Source organism: Sturnus vulgaris, chromosome 3, assembly GCF_052056855.1.
Source record: "Sturnus vulgaris isolate bStuVul1 chromosome 3, bStuVul1.hap1, whole genome shotgun sequence".
NCBI classification, from domain to species: domain Eukaryota; kingdom Metazoa; phylum Chordata; class Aves; order Passeriformes; family Sturnidae; genus Sturnus; species Sturnus vulgaris.
In genome coordinates, this window is record NC_142245.1 from 57,500,057 (window position 1) to 57,519,626 (window position 19,570).

Below are 19,570 nucleotides of genomic sequence, written 5' to 3' on the forward strand. Positions count from 1 at the left end.
GAGTTTCAGTGTTTGCTTGTAGAGCATCTAGAGGTGAATACATATATGGAGCAAGCCTCATCTGTGGTACCATGGCTAGAGGCATCTTTGAAATGAATATAGGGCAGCAGTATTGCTCAGAGAAAGGAGTGTTACATGATTCACTCAAAGGCAAATGCAGCTCTTAGCACCAAAGTGAGTAATCATGAACTACCTATAAAGACACTTACACTGATTTTTCTAGATGACAGATTTCAGTACTCATTACCTTCAAAGAGCAGTATTATTAATATGTGTTCTTATATTTGATGGTTGATTAATTAATCCATTTCCTTGGAATTTCAGAAATCTTTTAGACAATTGATTTTTGGGGACCTGCAGTTATAAAGACAGTTCTCTTGGGGGTTTTTTCTGTTGTAATATTGAAATACTGAAGCACAAAGATTTAAGTTTGTAAACCTTCAATGATAACCTGCATTGATTTGAATAGTCCTGCAAGTAATAGGTGCTGAATTTTCACCTGATCCCAATGGAGCAGCTGTATAGCTCTTAACACTAGAGTAGGGTTCTTACAGGTTGTAAAATGGCAAACTGACATCTGGTGTGGAATGAACATTTCATCTTACATGAAAAAACCAGTATAATTTTTTTTTTTAAGTTTGTCACTTCAAAATGATGCAAATTAATGGAATACACTGTTTAAATAAAAATAAACCTGTGAAAAAAACAGTCTGGAATAATGTAGATTCGAACAATTGTTACTGGGCAGGAAGGATGACTTCTGCTGATCAGGGTGATCTTGAATACTGGTGTTTGTTTTATGTAAGTAACTGGACAATGATTAAAATCAAATATTCCTAAATCCATGTATATGAATAAACTCAAAACATTTACTTTTCTGTTTAAATATATAACTTTATCTTCAAAGTTTTCCAAAGCAGAAATTTGAACATACCCATACAGTATATACTTGCTTTTGATTTCTAACATAAATCTAATAACTAATTCTTTTCATTCTGATATGTGATTTCAAAAAATTTCAAGAAATCTTGTTGAAAACCTTAGACACGAAGCTTTATTCTTCCCCAAATGCCATTTTTTTCTTAAAAATACATTGGCTCAAACCTGTTAAAGGTTACTGAATGGTAGCATAATCCACCTGTAGACTGAGATATATATTTTAAAAGCTACTTCTACTTTTAATGTTGAATTTAGCTCTCCACAGCAATAATGTTCACTTAGATAGTTCCAAGGATAGGTCTGATTTAGCAGTTTTAATATTTGATTAATAAAACCAAAATCAATTCATACAGTGGTTTGTAAAATGAATAGTTTTACAGCCATGAATTAAAAACATCTGAGATATCAGGTGAAAGATGATAACTATTGTTTGGAATATGACATAAAACATTTTTAAGCATTTCAAAATACTTTTTCTGTAAATCCACAAAGATATCTTTAATATGATACGAAGTTGAACATTTGCAAACCTTACCTGTATTACTTAAAGCCTCTACATTCTATCCTAGGCAAAGACCACAGCAACCTTTCATCATGTTGTCATGCTTTCTTCTTTCCATTGTCTCTGTATCATTTCCAGACCAGCATGTACCACTGTTTGATTTGGAAAAGAAAGAGACCTGTTGGCTTTCTCGTTGACTTCAGTTTTCAGAAACCTTATTGTGAACCTGTAGCACTGAAGATCTTGCAAAAAAACCCCCAAAACAATATGTGCTTGGATTTTTCAAACTGTTCCTTCTACAGCTCCTTTATTTACCTCAGTACCTCTTATGCACTTTCCATAATAATTTCATTCTAACTGTGCCCTCCCACACTTTTCTCACACAACTGTATCCAAAAGACTTTAGAGAGCTTCTAGATCTCATGTGGTGACTTCCTTAAAAAGAGCTGCATTGTTTAAATTGAGAATGAGGTGTGCTTCATAGTACCTTCCAAACTTGTTTAAATTTAATACATGTCTTAGGTTGGCTTCTGAAATGGAGAGACTTCCCAGCCAGGTTTGTGGGAATAAGTATGCAGAAATAAGGATGTGAGTAGTTTAATCCATGTGCTTTTTTCTTCTTGGCCTCTAGTGAGCCTGACCATTGGAAAGTTGACCAGTGCCAGATTCAGTAGACTTAATTTCTTTCGGATGTTCTCATAAAGGTTAGCTTTTGTAAAAAGCAAGGGGGCTGCTCCACTGCAAGTGGAAAAAGATTCAAACTGCAGATGCAATTTACTGAGTTGATTAAATTTATTCACTGATGCATCAGTACAGAGCACCTGAATACTATTGATCTCAGCTTTAAGGATTTGAAATGCTGCATGTTGTTCAATTCTCTCTTGAAGATATTTGACCAGTATACAACCACATGTTTTCTTTACACTTTACACTTGCATCTCAACTTTTTAAATACATTGATGAGTTCTGACAAATATAGTTTCAAAACTGTATCTCTGAAACTCGGGATGACTGACAGTATGGTTGGATAGGAATATTTTTCATGTAACATTTAACAAAGGATTGCATGGGACTGTCACATGGAAGGTGAATGGTTTTGGAATTACAGGGTAGATTGATAGTCGTAAACAAAATGGATCACTGTCCTCTCCTAAATCCTGAGGATCAGGTAGCATGGTTCCTTCAGGTAGGCTGAATCCTTCTGATTCCTCCTTCTCCTGTGAAAGAAGACACCCTCATGATCCAGTCTGTTTGGAACAGACTGGATCATTCATTGAATTGTGTAATGTTTGGGAGAAAGGTAGCAGGGACAAGCCAAAACCATGTCAGAGAAGATGGGGACAAGCATGAGACAGATGGAGTCCTGATTTTTTTGCAAGTATAGGTGGAGTCATAGAGCCCAGACATACTTATCTTAGGACCAATTGCCCATGGTCTGGAAGAGAGAAAAGGAATGGAGGGAATTGTTCTTTGTCTTCTCTACCAGTTAACGTGTGTGTACCTGCCTACAAGATGCATATGGTCTATTAGGCTGTCGCAGTGAGGGGGACAAAATCACTGACAACCATCTCTTTCCCCTCTGTGCTCACCTGCTCTGAGACAGGAGGAAGCAGTGATTAAAAAATCGTCTTCACAGGTCTTCTGAGAGGCCAGACCTTGGAAAGCTGCGTGTGGTTCACAGCAGGGGAAGGAACTCTCCACAGCCTGTGTATGCCTGGGTTGCTATTAGCCTACACTGCTATATATATATATATGTATATAGGATAACACAGAAAATACAGGAGCCCTAACAGCATTTTCAGTTATGGAGCTTTCTCTTAAGGAGGAGTTTCATTCTTTTAACTGAAGCCCCTCACTAGAGTAAAATGAGCTGTAAGTAAACTGTCAGTAATTGTTAAGGTTGTATTCACAGACATTGAAATCCTGTTATGGCATATTTGATATGAAGAGCTTCAGAGGATAATTGTTCAACAAGTTTTTATCAAGTCATGAGCGGGTGAATAAATTTTAGTTTTGTGATTTAAGATAAAAACTAATTGAAAAGGTTTTGGAACTGTGTTTTTATTTTCTTCTTCAGGACTTCTTCCGGCACTTACCTCATTGGATCCAACAGCACACAGCTATGAATGATGCTGGTAATTTTCTAATTGAAACATGTGATGAGACCATTTCCAGAGATCTTAAACAGCAGCTTCTGTTGCTAAATGGAAGATGGAGAGAGCTGTTTATGCAAGTTAAGCAGGTAAGTGATTTTGCCCATGTTACTTTTAAATATTTACTTTGTCATTTCCATGCAAGCAAGACAGAGTACCCTGTTTAGCAGGACAATAGGACAACTTTCTAAAGTGCCTAACTGTTCATCAGTATTTAAATTACTCCCTGATAGTAATTTATTGTATTTGGGCTCTTCCTTTATTTACCTTTTTGGTTATACATCTATTTTGGGGTGGATGAGGGGACATTTTGAACTAGTATAAGCTGTAGTTCTTCATCATAGCCACCTGTCTTGATACAGTGAATGTTATTTATACATAACTTCTACTCTTCTATGAAGAAAATGACTGGTTTTCAGTACCTATTGCCACTGTAAAAACTCTGTAAAGCTAAACAGTGAAAATTATTTTCACTACTCTTTGATGACAGCTCCTTCCAATTATTGTATTGCACCCATAAGCAGGACAATAATTAATTTAATTAACTGAATTTTTTCCCCATTTCGGTGAGACTTTACTTCTGTCTTGCCTTCAAGCAGGCTCTGATAGTAAACAACTAAACCTACCCTTTACCTCATATAAGAGATTCAGCTGATACAAAAAGATTTGTTGTTTTTATATTTGCTCTTTAAAAATCGAAGAGATGATCTTAATTACACTGAACTATTTCATACCTCATAAACATGTTAGAACATATCTTTGTTCTTGTCAATATACATCTATCAATATTGTCCCCTTTCAGTGATTTTAAATTGCAGTTGCCTGTTTGAAGGTACTGAATCTCTTTGCCTTACTGGCATTATTTCCTATGCAGTCAAGTTAAAAGGAAGAGCAAAAAATTATTGTCTCTCTTTTATTGTAACTTTTCCAGACTGTTGACAAGAACGTTCTCAGGTTTTCCTTGCTGATGCTATTTAGGGTGATTCACTGATGTAAATGTCTCTTCCCCTACTTATGCAGCTTCTTTCATATGCTGGCTATGTGGGTTTTCTTTCTCACAGGCTTTTTCACCATTTCTGTCACACAGCTCTTTCTACTTTCTAAGGCATGTGTTTCCCCTTCCCCCAGCCAGCATTCCTTTAATAACATTTCCCTTATCTTTTAACTTTTCTAGGCTTTTCATGTTCTATTCTCTTTGCTGAATTTTCAAAATTGGTATTGTAGGTAGTGAGAAATGAATTGAACTGTTGATTCTAGGGTAGAAACAAATGAGTCTGTCATTCCCCAGACTTTAAAAGAGGCTGACCTCCTGTATGCATGCTGCTTATTTTAGCATCATTACTCTTGAAACTAATGTAGATGATGAATTTAGATTACTTTCCATTATTTTGTATTTCATTGAATGTAATTTTTCCAGCAAACAATTGCACTGAAAACATGCTAATTCTCTTAAATCATTACTTAATTGCTAGGTATCTAATTTGGGATAGGGTTTTTGTTTTGTTTTGTTTGGGTTGGGTTGTTTTGGGTTTTCTGGTTTGGGGGGTTTTTTTGGGTTTTTTTTGGGTTTTTTTTTGTTTGCTTGTTTGTGGGGTTTTGGGGTTTTTTAATGTTTTTTTTCTTTTTTTTCCCTTTACTTTCTCCTTTTTAGTATGCTCGAGCAGATGAACTGGACAAAATTAAGAAGGAGTATGTGGATGGTGTGGGCCATTTGACAGCTTTTATTGACGGAAGCAATAAGAAATTTTCAACCTCTGTAGAAGTGTCCTTTCATGATGTCAAAATGTTTGTGCAAGATTTAGAAGTAAGTGTCTTCCTTAGTTTCTTTCTTCCTCCTTCAAAAGAAAGAAATGTGCAACTATTTAATTCTGATAGCATGAAATTATTTAGTATACATTCCTGTTATTAACTAGGGTTTTTTACCTGTGGTGCCTTTGGTTTTTTTTTGGTATGATTCCAGCTATATCTAAAATATATATAATTGGATTCTATTAGTGACATTTTTAGAGAAAATTTCCAAAAGTAAGTCTCAGTAGATATTTCTTTCTTTGTAGTTTCAAATCACATTCAGGTGAGTTGACTGATACTCTGGCTCAGTTTCCATGCATTTGAAATATGATACAGAGTTCACTGAAATCAGCGATTTCTAATTCTAATTAGAATATATCATTTTTCAGTCTTTTATCTCCCATGAATGCATAAATACTGTTGTTGAAATATTTTTTGCAACACTTGTTTCAGAATATTAAGCAGAAATTGCCTGCAATGGAAGCTCAGTACAAAGCAGTTACAAGAACGGTGCAACTTCTTACGAAAGAAGTTTCCCAAGAGGAAGCGAATGAAATGCTGGGAACTTTGACACGGCTCAAAGAGCAGCTGGGCAAGGTTGCAGAATACTTTTTTTACTACATATTGTAGACTGTTGAACTAATAAATAGCAGGGTCCTGTACATAAATTCTTATATATATGCATTTGGATAAGTACATAGTTGTGACAACATATTGATTCAGGGTGAAGATTTTACTTCTCTTAAATGCTAAGACTACTATCCTTAAATTTGATACTCTTTTCATTAAGAAGTAATACAAGATCAGGACTGCTCTGTCTTAAAAAAGAGTAGGTAACAACTATATAAACCTACCTGCAGAAAAAGTTGATATTTATTGAATTTTACAACTGTTTCAATTACTGTTTTTCTTGACCAAAAGGTTAAGGAGTATTCCAGTGCCCTGCTGTATGAATGCCAGCGTCTGCTGTCTCCACTGGAAGAACTGGAAAAACAAATCACACATTTTTATGAATCTCTTGAAAAAGTAAATGAAATAATTTCTATCTTGGATCCTGAAGCACAACCAACAACTGTTCTTAAACAAAAAGCCCAAGTAAGTTTCACAAACATCTTACGAAGGTCTACTGCCTCTGAATATTTACAATTATCTTTCTAGGAATTTGGATTGCAACTCTGTAAGCTGAGCAGATATTTCTTCATATTCAGGCAATGGATGTAGCCTTATCCTAAAGTCAGTTAGGCATAAATAAAAAAAAAAATTGAAACTTTTGTTCCTATCTAGTGTCCTTGGTTAAACTCCAAGAAGTAAACATAAGATTTTTTTTTTAATCTAGTGGAAATTGGACAGAAGTACAAGAAATACATTGGATTTTTCTATTAAGTGGATGAAAAATCATGGTCAGAAGCTTCTCTAGGTTTCCTTGGACAATTATGGAAGTTTCTTAGAGGCTTGGAAATGTGCTTTCTTTGAAATGAATTGCAGTATAACATTAACTTTTCTTCATGACTAATGAGCATTTCTCTCTAATTCAGAGCTAATCAGAGCTCTCTTGGAAAGTTAAATGAAAATAGGATTTTTAAAACCTTTTTTCAGCCTGTACCATTTCATGCATGTTTTCTTTTTCTCTCTCTCTTTTTATTTTTAAGTATATTTCTTATGACTTGGTGTGATTTATAATGAAATCTGAATTCCAAAAGCTGGCATGAAGGATCAATTTGTTGAAAGGCAAGGAAGGTTGAGGTCTCAACCTGCTACTGTGAGCTGTCATTCCTATGTCACTGTTGGTTGCTTACAGTTATACAATAAATATAGAAATAGCATAAAATTAAATCACAGAACAATGTATTGACCTATATTCTCTACAGCTACCCAAAAGGCTTGAGTATATGTCTGTATATTGTATGAATAGCTAGAGATGTATTTAGGTACAGTACTTCACATTCAAGGAGAAAGTTGTGTTATCTGTTGTATTCCATATAATACTTTGTGTAGTCTGTTTGTCATGGTCCTCTGACCTCATCCCTTTTGTCCTTACTGCCAAAAAGCATCTTCCTGTTATTTTGCCAAACTTTTTTCCTCTTTGTTGCTGGCCAGGGTGGATATATGTTTTTTTCTTTCAGGATTTGGTAGCTTATCAAGAAAACTGCAAGAAAGATGTGTCTCTAATTGAGAGAAATAGTCAGAGTATCCTTCAGTGTATGGCTTCGACTGAAGTGTTACAGCATTTCCATCAGTCAACATTTCAGAAGAAAGTTACACAAGTTCAGCTTACTTTTCAGGTAAAAATGCCATACCTTGGTGCATGTTTCTGAAAATTTGTTCATATGCAGGTGATCCATCCTACTGTACCTACATTTCATTGCTCTGTAGCTACTGTGCTGGGTAACTCTCTGATGTCAAGTTATTAATAAGATTTGTGAGGTAATAAGGGGTCAGGGGACTGACAGTCATGTTCTCCATGCACTCGCCCAGAGGTGAGTGCCACAGAGGAATCTGAGATTTAAGAGAACTTTGACATGCCTCAGGGTCCTTTGTGTGGAGGAATCTGAAATCTTATTGTTAAGGCTGCATTGTTTATTGTTTCTCCTGACTTTATTACCTTGGCTAATTATTTGCTTCTATATTCCCACTCCTCCCCTTTCACACAAAGCATGGAAGATGGAAACTTATGCACATGCTACTATTGCTGGGCTTTGTATTTCTTCAGAAAATGCAGCAGACTGAATATAGAAAGCTCAAATATGTTGCATTTGATAATGCAAAGATGTGGCCTTCGAACTATATTCCCCCTTTCCTGTTGTTGTAAGTTATTACTGCTATTTTTGGGGCTGTTCAGCCCTAGTCTAGCCCCATTCTAATGTGAAATTAGTCGTGGTGGGATTTTTTGGGGTTGTCTTGTGCAGAGCCAGAGATTAACTCAATGATATTTATGTGTCCACTCCAATATTCAGTGATTGTCTTAGAGACAGATTTCCACACAATAAGTTCTGTTACATTTATTTTCAGGCGATTTTTGGTCAGCATAAAGCTATCCAGGCTAAATTTTAAACTGCAGAAAATTACCTATCAGTAAATAGCTCTCTCTGAAAGGTGAATTTCGAAATTTTTATTATATTTTGTGGAGTGTACCTAAAAATAAGTTGTGGTTAATTTATAATGTAGAAATAATTGTTTAAGTTTAGCTTATTGTAGCAAAAGCAGATGCACTTGTAACTTGGTAAATTGACCATGTTCAACATTAATTACCATGTTTCTATAAAACTGGATTCTGGTTTATCTCTTTTTGTGTTAGAAAATAAACCTATAAAATAGGGTATAATCACACGAAGTGTGACATACCTGGAATTAAAATACTGGAAACTGGCAGTTTTTCATATAAAGAATACATCCCTATATGATTCTATTACTTTGGAGATATTGTTATAAGAAAACTTTAAAAAGGCTTAGCAAGATGTTTAAGTTGAGAACTACAGGTTTGATTAGCTGCTGGGTAAACTCACTAAAATTCCTTATGCTGAGGTTTGTAATCAGTGAGGATGGTGAAGTGGATGTACAGTAAGCAGTGATGCAAGTACCTTGCAGCTGTTAAAGTGCTGAACAGCTCATTTCTCCTGGTAAGTTTTCTTTCTTGCTCATGAAATTGGAACCACTGGATATTACACTACACAGGAATGGACTAAAAAGAAGACTAATGGAGGAACTGTGACTAGGATTTTAAAACAAGGATTTTAAAACAAGGATTTCAGCAACTATCTACAAAAGTTTCTGTCTTTTAAGCAGCTTTGTGCCTGGTTACTTATCTGATGTACTGGTGTGATAATCATACAAACCTCTTCCAGGTCAGAAGAACTGTAACATGGAGCTGTTTGGATCCATAGGTGAAACCACCCTCACTTCGAGTCATGTTAGGGGGGATAGTTTGATGCTGGGAAAAGTGAAATGGCAAGCTTCTGATCCTACCAGGTGCTTTACATTTGAAAGGAGGCTTTAGGAAAGAAACTCACTAATCAAATGGCAAAGGCATTCTGAAAATATCAGACATCTAATCTACTAATTTTTATTTGAAAGATGACAGCAGCACAAGCCTCAGTATTAAAAATTGGGAAAATGGCATCATGAGAGGGAGAAGCATGATGAAAAACATATATTTAAAAGAGTGACACAAATGAAATGCATGTTTTGTAAGGTCATGGTAAAAGAGAGCAAATAAAACTCAGTGTGAAAGTGCCAGCTCATTTTCTTTGCTTGTGACTCAGAATATGGTCAGGAAAGCTGGTGAGTGGAGAAAAAACATAGAAGCAAATAGCCGTTTGATGAAGAAATTTGAGGAGTCTAGAGCAGAACTGGAGAAAGTAATACAGATTGCCAATTGTTGCTTAAAAGAAAAAGGAAATCCTGAAGAACTTCTCAGGAAACATAGCGTGAGTAAATTCCCTGACCTTCCTCATGGAAATCCTTGAGTGCATGACATAAAAGCCTACTTAATTCTAAAATTGATGTGGATTTCTTGCACGTTGTACAGATCAGATCATATTTATGTTAATATTGAAAAACAAAAAGGAAAATGATCAGCTCACTTACTGATGTAAGATTGGATGTAAGCAACCAGAAGGTGAAAAAACCTAGGGTGGGGTTTTCAGTTAACTGAGAGTTAGAACACTGTGTTTTGACAATCTCACACATCCACTGCTTTCTTTTTAGAATAATATCTGTTTCTGTATTATAACCATAACTTATGCATGCCGCTTTGAAATGAAAATACCACTCAGTGTACTGGCTGAGAATAAATTAATTTTCTGGATTTTAGGTGGCTAGAAATATTTATTTCTTTAATTCAAACATCAATTCTTCAATGGAACAAGTAACATTGAAACTTAGAGAATGTATTAGGGAACTTCATATTGGCATATCAATATCTGGCTTCATCTTCTCACTTTCTGCCTCCACTTCAGGAATTTTTTAACCAGTTGGATCAGAGAGTCCTAAATGCCTTTCTGAAAGCGTGTGATGAACTTACTGATATCCTCCCAGAACAAGAGCAGCACAGCCTGCAGGAAGCTGTGAGGAAACTCCATAGGCAGTGGAAGGTTAGTGAATGATGCCTCTGGATATTGACAGTCTTAGTTTTGGAAAGTTTCTGTATGACTTATATATGGAAAAAAATTAAAATGAAAAAAACAAAGTAATTTGTATTATTTGGCTTCTCATACAATTGGAAAAAAGGGGGGTGAAGTATTTTACAATATTAGATACCTGTAAGCCTACAAAGAGCCTCTTGAAAAAACCCTATAAAGCAAATTCAAGAAATGTGAGAAATTAGCTACAAAACCTTATTTCTCCTCTGCTATATATAGCCATAATGATACCTGTCTTGAGAACAGGTGCTAGAATTTTTTCCTTTATGCTGATGTTGGATAATTGCAGTTACTTTCCTGACCAGACAAAAAATTTGTAAGACATCAGGCCATCAACCTAAATTGTGTCTTCTGCCAAAGACACTAACAACTGAACTAACTTTGCTCACCAGCCATGGAATTTTTAGCTTGCTACAGCATGTTGCTGGTCAAAGTTGGAGTGATGGATGAGGGGTCTCACTAGCAGGCAGGCAGAAACCTCTGGAAGCAGTTGTGAATACTGTTTTTTACAGGAAATATTTACTATGTCTTGCCAAGAATGAAGATGTCTCTTTAACGTGCCATATACACACACATTTTGGTCAAACCTTACATAAAGGTTTATAAATACAAGAAACTGGAAACAATGGACAAACCCCTATCTGTTCTATGAACATATGTTTTATTTTCTATGTTATCAGGTTTTTGGCTATTTATTTTTAGCAAATTTACACTGAAGTAATGGGAGTAGTGTTTTATCTCTGTGCTTCTTTATTGCCCCTGTGGGTTTGCAGGATCTTCAAACAGAAGCCCCATATCATTTGATCCACTTGAAAATTGAAGTACAGAAAAGCAAGTTCCTGGTGACAGTGGAGGAGTGCAAAGCTGAACTAGCTCGACAGAACAAGGTGTTATCAAGAGAAGGCAATGAAAGAATGATCAAGGAACACATGGTATGAGTTCCCTGCCTCCATGGGGGCACTTACTGAAGCACATTTAAATGTCAGTAATAAACAGAAGTTATGACTAACTCTTCAGCCACCAAACTCTTTGTGTCTAGTTTATGTCAGATCATTTCTTCAGGTCTTTAAAAAAGGAATTTATTTTAATTAATAGTTTAAGAAAAGTATATAGATATGCTGGGTGATTCTTTCCAGTTGGTATTTTTACTGCATTTTCCGCTTTGTCTCCCATCAGTTGTTCTTCGGTGATAAGGGATCTTACCACCTATGTGAGAAAAGGCTACAACGAATGGAAGAACTGTGCCAAAAGCTCCCAGTTTCTGATCCAGTGAGGGGTACTTTGGAAAGCAGCCAGCGAATCCTGAAGGATCTGAAATCCCAGATAGACAGCACATACGCGAAGCTAACAGAGCACTCGGACACCTGGAAGGGCTATAAGAGCAGGTGTCACCCTAATTCCTACCTGGGTCACTCTATGTGTCATCATAGTTCAGTACCATGGAAAAAATGTCACTGTGATCTTACCTTCAAGCAGAAACCTATATTTTGTGTAGAAATGCCACAAATTATAGTGGGGCTTCAAGTGGATTTTTTTTTTATATTTTTTGCCTACACCTAAGAAGTTATTGTTTCGTGGTGGCAATTTTTGTCTAACCATTTTTTTTCTTTTTCTTTTTTTTACCTGTGATACTTTATTTCAGATTTTCTGAATTGGCAAATTGGATTTCATCAACAGAAAGAGAGCTAAAGAAGATAAAGGAAAATGTTAATGATACTGCCAAATACAAGCAGTGTAAAGCATCTGTGGGGGTGAGCCCTTAGATTATAATCTAACAAGCCTGTGGTCATTGCTATTGGGACTCTGGATAAAATTCTATTCCAAAGTAATACAACTGTTTTGCTACAGAGACCATAGTAGCTCTGTTAATTCCTGGTATTCTTAAAAACATTACCAGGAGAAAGTTGCACATTACAGCAAAGTGTGGCAGAAGTTCTTACTTTCAATAAGAATGACAGGTCCCTTTCCTTCTATATTTATAACATTAAAAATTTCGGAGCAGATAGAAAAAATATTTCCTCCTCATTGCATGCAGAGTTAAAAGTGCTGCTCAAAGAAAAGAAAAAAATTTCTGGATTGCAGGTTTCTGAATGATCTTACATTTAATTACTTACATATAAGGAAATCTATTATAAAAATTCTCTTCTACAGTAGTGTAACAGGGGAGAAAAAAATATTGTGCCATTGCCATTCAGTTTTGTACTGATGACTGGTAACAGAGTGATAGAATAGCTGAAGATTGAGTTGGTTGGTTAAATTGGTTTTAAAAAATAATTTATTGTGTCACTTGGGACTCGACCTATTCTGTTTTTTAATTTCACGTACTAGGAGCATCTACATACTTTAGTTGTTTATTGAAATTCTTGAGCAGATTGAGTCTAACTATATGGAGAAATATTATTAGGATGACCTTGATAAAACTGATATATCTCTTAGCTTAATGGGTGCTTCTACTTCAAAAACTCTAATTTACTCATGTTTCGGTTTCACTGCTGCCAACATCTCATCAGCACTGCCGCAAAGATACAAATGAACTACAGGTTGAAAAGAGGTGTGGGAAAAAAGCAATTTAAATAGGAAAAAAATTACACAAGACTTCTTATTGCATGAAATTATATATTTGTGAAAGTCAGCAACTCAGATTTAAATTGCAGCTAAGAAGTATGGTCAATAGATGGAAAATACATATGTGGTGCCTGTCCTCTATCAATCTATCTATCTATCTGTAAGTAAAAATGTTTGTGAGGGAAAAGTACTCCAGTACTAACTAAAGAACAGTCTAATTAGTAGTGGAGTAAAGTCGGTGGAAGAAATGCAAAATTCTAGCCTTCAACTGAAACAGAATCTGATAGGGTATGCAAATAGAAAAATACTACATTTCTAGTGTTTCAAGCTAAAGAAAATTAGTATGTTTACACTATTAATCTTTGAACTAAAGCCATGAATGTCAGTTATTGATGTATTTTATTTATTTGAAGAAAATATGTTTTGATTTTTTTTCTGTAGGAAATTAGGAAGCATATTCACAAGCATGGAGAAAATCACAGCTGGCTGAAATCTAGACTTGCTGTTTTGACCACTCTGTGTCCTGATTTGGAGGCCAAAGCGACAGAGGATGAGCTTTGTAAACTTTCCAGTGACTTCAAGAGACTTCTAGATTTGCTGGCTGAGGTACAGTATGAGGGACACGAGAACTCCCCACTCAGTGTCACATGAAATGACATCGATCATGGCTTCACAAGCACAAGTTCCCTGCTGTGTTTTTTTAATTAAACTGCAAGCCTTCAGCAAGGAAAAATTAATTTGTACTCCATGGGTAGCAAAGCACTGAGAGTAGCAGGCAAAAAAAAAAAAAAAAGACATTATCATAGTGAATCTTTTCCCTTTGCAGAATTGGAAAGTATCACAGTAAATGTTTCTGCAATCAAAATGCCCATTTTTAAAAAAAATTTAAAATCAGTTCGTAGTGAACATTGTTAAAACCATGATGCACATCAGCTAGTGGATATAGATTTTCTATTAAATCATGATTTATTTATCTTTTATGCTGAAATAAGGTACTACTTTGAGGTTGTTTTCTAGTCATTAAGGATGACATGCAGAAAAAGGCTGCAGTTCTCTGAGGCCTGAATGAAAATGAGATACTGTAATTGCAGAAATAATGGGTAATTTCTAACTTGTAACAAGCAAAACCTCTTAGAAACACTGAACTCTTGAGTTCTGTGTCTCTCACGGAACTTACTGCTTCACAGTTTTTACAATGAAATGAAAAATCAGATGAAGCATAGAGCACCTTGCACGTAAAAGGTGGAATAGACCCACTTAAATGAAAAAAAAAAGAGTTCAGGAGACAGAGTTCAGACTTCAGACTTGAAATTTCATTGTTAATATCAGTTCTTGTGGTGGCCTTATAAGGGTTTCAAATGTATAAAATGTCTATGCATTTACTGAAAGTTCTCTAAACTTCTGTGTGAAAACTGGAAAGCTTGGGCAAGAAAAGTAATTTCCACCTGACTGTAAAAAGCTTAAGACACTGTCTTTTTTTTTTAGTTTTTTGAGGGGTGATTTTTGGAGTTAAATCACTTGGTTTTTGTTTCATCTAAAAGTCAAAACGAAAGGTAAGTTAATGAGAGTGACTTAATGAGGGTAATATAAGAAAATAAAAGGTCAAATCTATACCAGGTTTGAATCTAAAAGCATAATCTAAATGGCACTCTATATTATAGTTAAAAAATTACTGATTCTTAGAAGTCTGAATACTATTTATAAAGCTTGTTAATCAGATGGATGACTGTTTAGACAAGGACTGATACTGGGTATTGCCAGAGTTCAGCAATAGTTTTGGAGACTAAAAAGTAAATATTTATATAACAAGAAAGTAAATGGTTTGAGTTCAAATGGCTCTCCAAAGTAAAAATTAAAGGAAAGGAACAGGAAAAAGAAAAGGAATAAGATCTAGAATAGTTTATTATTAAAACTTTAAAACACAGGAACTATATGAAGAACTGAGCCTAAGAGTCAGCTTTATGTATTTAGCTGTATCACACAAATAGAGAAGATCTTTCTGACATGTTTAATGGATATACCTTTTTCTTTATAAAATTCTGTAGGCGGAGACTGGATATTGCACCACATGCACATTGTGGTGTCCATAAAACCAGGGTGATTCAGCACTTTAATGTATTCATAATTCACCAAAACCCTGCTCACAACAGTCCAAATGGCAGCAAAACTTTCTTGTGTGTTGAGTTGTGCAGATGCTCTGGAATCTGGGTCAGCCTGCAAGGATAAGGAGAATGTGTTTTCTAAGTGATCACCAATAAGTAGCTGTCACAGATGGCTGTTTGTCATATGGCAGTGTAACAGGGAGTATGTTTGAAAAGGCAAAGGTCTCTCCCCAGTCACATTTTAAGTCTAAAGACGCTTTTTCAATGTAAAGTTAAGAGTGTAAAAAATGCTGGAGATAAAAATGGTTTAAATATTTAAAAAATACTGTATTCTTGAACAGGTATTCCAAATATAAATGTACCTTTAAAATATAAATGTGTCTTTCAACACAAAATACTTAAAGTTATTTGTGATGTTAGATTGAAAATACCTTAGGTGCTGTTGGAGACTGTGTCCAGTACAAAGAAGAAGTCAAAAGTGCAATTGAAGAGTTAATCAGCAACTCTAAAGAAGTCCAAGCAGAGGCTGAAAAGATCTTGGATACAGAAAGTTTATTACAAGCTCAGCAGCTACTGCTTCATCATCAGGTAGGGCAATTACTCATGTCTATATCCAATTTTTTATAAAAGAGTAATTTATATAATTACAAAATGTTGATACATCCATTCATGTAAGTCTTTTTATTTAAATCTGAAAGAGGTAGAAAGGAAACAGTCCTATATGGCCTAGAACTGGTTTCTTTTAATGAAAAACGTTGTCAGTATCTTTCAAATGCTAATTGACAACTTCTATTTCATATGGGGTTTTGGGACACAAAACACTGAAAAACAAGCTTCATTCACTTTAAATTTTGGGTGAGTGTACTCTGCATCTGTGTAGACTCTCCCTTTTGGACTTTCAGATTCAATAATGGTAAATTGGACACAGTTCTGGCTTTGGAAATTTCTCCTTTTCAGCAGTTTGATGTGGCCTCAACTCTAAATGTTGGAGGATAGATGTTACTCTAGCTTTAACTCCTTCTCTGGATAGATATTTTTGTGACAGATGGGCCTCCATTCTGTAGGAGTAGAACAGAAGTTTTTTTTATTCACTGATATGGATCAAAACATGTACAGGCTACAGTAATAATCAATGGTATGGCTTGCATACAGCAAGAAAAATTACTTTTGAGACCAAATAGGCGAAAATAGCTTTTTGAGCTGCTCAAAGCTAATGAGAATGGGAATAATTTACTGCCCATGTTTGGGCATTGTTCAAGTTTTACATATTAACATCTATTTCTGTGGAGCCAGACAGCTTAATGTCTGACCAATAACTATTAAGTCTTACCTAAACTTTTTGGTGTTTATAAGCACTATTGCATGTGTTAGGGTTTGTATTCATTCTTTAAATACTCTACATTCCTTATCCATTTTAGGAGAGGTAGTAGAAATAGTTAACTTCTCCTTGAGCTCTTCTTGTTGTGGTATGGAGTCTACCAAGGCAGAAATAGATTTTGACACAGTCCTGAAGGTACTCAGAGTAGAATTGAGCTAGTTATGAGCTTACCTAGCAAGGCTGGCTGGGTCAGGCACGTTATAGAGGAGTGAGGATGTATTCTTAGGAGTTTCTGATTGTGTTACAAATCAAAAGCACCTCCAGGATGGAGCTACACAATTTAGCCACACCCTGCTGCTCTCTAATAAGGCTGATATATTGCTTTGTTCAATCTGTGGCTCCAAGCTGTGCCTCAGGAGTGCAGAGCAGGCCTGGATTCAGTCATGAGGAGTACATGCACCTGGGACTCTTGCTGTGCTTGCTCAACTGCTGTGGCTTCTGCTTTCTCAAATATGCAGTGGATAAATGGCCACATTTTCACTCTTTTTCTCTCACATGCATATGCCACAAAAGGCATAATTTGACATTTTGGAAGCTCAGGCATATACTTGATGAGTATGAGACTCTCCAGAATACTTGGCGCAGTTTATCTCTTTGTCTGTTACTCTCATTGCACACCCCTGCAGAACCAGAAAGGGGCTGCATGGTGCCAGTTTCCCAAAGGGGCTAAAAAGTCTAATCATTCCTGTTGGATGAATCCGTTTAGCAAAGGACAAGGAGACTCCGTGCAAAAAGACAAGATGTGCAAAAGCAGATTTCCCAAGCCAAGCGGTTGCAGATTGAGGGTGGACTGCCCAGCACAGTACGAGAGGATTTGCAAAAATTAGAGGGAACACTGGAGAACATGCAGCAGACTATGGAGAAACGGGAAGAACAACTGCAGGTGCGTCTTTTGCTCATGGACATAAGACTTCAGGCTTACTTCTTCCTCATTTTCTTTTTTTAAACTTAGTGAAAGCCAATTTTTTAAATATGAAAGAACTGAGCTCATTTTCTCACCTCTGACTCTTGGTCCTCGGGGTTTTCATGATCGATGCCTCTATGAAAACTCCTTGAAGCTGTATACCTCTTAAATAATACATAGCATTCTCTCTGGAAGTGTTTAAAAGTCTCAACTACTATAATAGTTAACAGTTTAAAAGAATTTATCTGTGAATTGTTTTTTTAGATGTCTCTTTTCTGGTTACTAAAGATGATGTTGTTTATTAGTTGAATGCCCGTAGGCTGGATATTAGGTTAAGAACACCTGGTGTGAAAATATAATACTCACAACTACTGTGTGAAGTACATGCTGTGATCCTAAATATAAAGAAGGAAGGAGAAAATCCCAGGTATATCAAATGGATTGCTTCAGCTTATATAACTAATCATGGACTGAACTGGGATTAGAATTTATAGCTTCTTGCACCCTTATGTGATTTGCTCTTTACATGTTTCTAAGCAGACTGTTAATCCAAGTGGTCACTATTCCATGCAAATGTCTAAAGTCATCAGAATTATTTTCCATGAGAAAACACAATATGAGAAATACAATCAATAAACCTCAAATAATTCTTAATATAAGCACTTATTGTTGAAATACTTTTTTTCTCTAAAAATTCCCAGGTGTAAAGTCCTAATCTGTGCTTCAGAATCAAGAAAATAATTGTTTAAGTTGTCATAGTTCTTGTGACTGATAATTAAATGCTGTAGGTTAATCAAAATTCTATATTATCAGAAAAGAGCAAATAGGTCCTTATGTGCGGTTTTCTTATGAGTAGGGATTTTCTTCTACCATTTTACTGTAATTCATTTCATTAAAGAACTTGAAAATCCTTTTGATATTTTTGACTACTTGTCACCCTAAGTCTCTGCATGTTTTACTTTAGATTTCTTACAAGACAGTCAAGTATAAGATTTAAATACTGCTGGAAATTTAGAGAACAGTGCTTTTTTAGCACAGTGTAATATCAATCAGCAAACATTCAAGGACAAAGTTTTATTTGGTTTAGAAGAGTTTCATCTACTCACTGTTGAGTAGATGGCTTATCAGGAAAATTTATTTTATTTTATGTCAAGACTTTCTCTTTTTTCCTTTTTCAGTAATGTACAAGGAAATTCTCATTTTCTCCCCTTTGATCTCCTTGTGTTCCTTTTTTGGTTTTGTTTGTCTGTTTTCTAGGTCACAATAAATAAATGGGAACAGTTTGAAAGAGACAAAGAAACAGTAGTAAAATATCTCAATCAAGCAAGCTCTGTACTTGAACGTATCTTAAATTTTAGCAGTTTAGAGAGCCTCTCCTCAGAACTGGATCAGACAAAGGTACTGACTGTGTGAAATGCAGGAACTGAGGTATCTTTCTGCCTTGCCTGTCCACACAGGCTGAGTGCATTGCCTTCAATCTTTGCATGGTTTCCCATTAATCCTGATGCAAATTGCATGTACAGATGAGGGATTGCATAAACTTTTTAGGCGTAAAAAGTCATTTTGTGAAAAAAACATGAGGGATTTCTCAAAGTCTTCATCTGAAGCATACATATGAAAGTTAATATTTTCTGAGGACTTTCCATTTTATGCTCAATAATCATCTATGCTGGTAATCCAGTGTTGAGCACTTGCATGTCAACATTATTAGGGTGCACTTTGGCAAAGTTGTGTGGAATGTGACAAATAGCACTCTTAGCCCTGAGAAGAAAAAGGAGAGATGTCTACCCCACAGACAAAAGCCATAACATGCCATTTGCCCTTAATGTCACAGAATTATCGCAGCCCATTTTATTTACTACTACAGAAATAATAATTGTGCTTGTTTTCTCTAAGTGCCATGGTTTACACACTGCTGTTAACCTTTCATGAAGCCAATAATATACCTACCTTGATGATGCTCAATATCTATTGCTCTGTGTGTGGGTTTAATGTTTGTGACAGAAAATAATTGCTGAACAAAGTGAAAATACAAAATAGGAGGTACTGCAAAATACACTTGGTAAATGGTGGGATCTGAAAATTAAGTAAAGATGTATAT

General features: G+C 35.6%; 1 protein-coding gene across 1 annotated transcript in view; it reads left to right on the forward strand.

Moving 5' to 3' along the window:
• The window catches only part of SYNE1 (spectrin repeat containing nuclear envelope protein 1), a 240,444-nt gene that overhangs the window by 40,179 nt on the left and 180,695 nt on the right, over positions 1-19,570 (forward strand). Inside the window, exons 17-30 of the mRNA XM_088161722.1 lie at positions 3,519-3,683; positions 5,246-5,398; positions 5,836-5,979; positions 6,304-6,477; positions 7,506-7,664; positions 9,642-9,806; positions 10,338-10,472; positions 11,294-11,452; positions 11,697-11,905; positions 12,163-12,271; positions 13,527-13,691; positions 15,608-15,775; positions 17,272-17,448; positions 18,727-18,867. Coding sequence (XP_088017848.1) covers positions 3,519-3,683; positions 5,246-5,398; positions 5,836-5,979; positions 6,304-6,477; positions 7,506-7,664; positions 9,642-9,806; positions 10,338-10,472; positions 11,294-11,452; positions 11,697-11,905; positions 12,163-12,271; positions 13,527-13,691; positions 15,608-15,775; positions 17,272-17,448; positions 18,727-18,867 — 2,223 coding nt within the window. The remainder of the gene's footprint in view (positions 1-3,518; positions 3,684-5,245; positions 5,399-5,835; positions 5,980-6,303; positions 6,478-7,505; positions 7,665-9,641; positions 9,807-10,337; positions 10,473-11,293; positions 11,453-11,696; positions 11,906-12,162; positions 12,272-13,526; positions 13,692-15,607; positions 15,776-17,271; positions 17,449-18,726; positions 18,868-19,570) is intronic.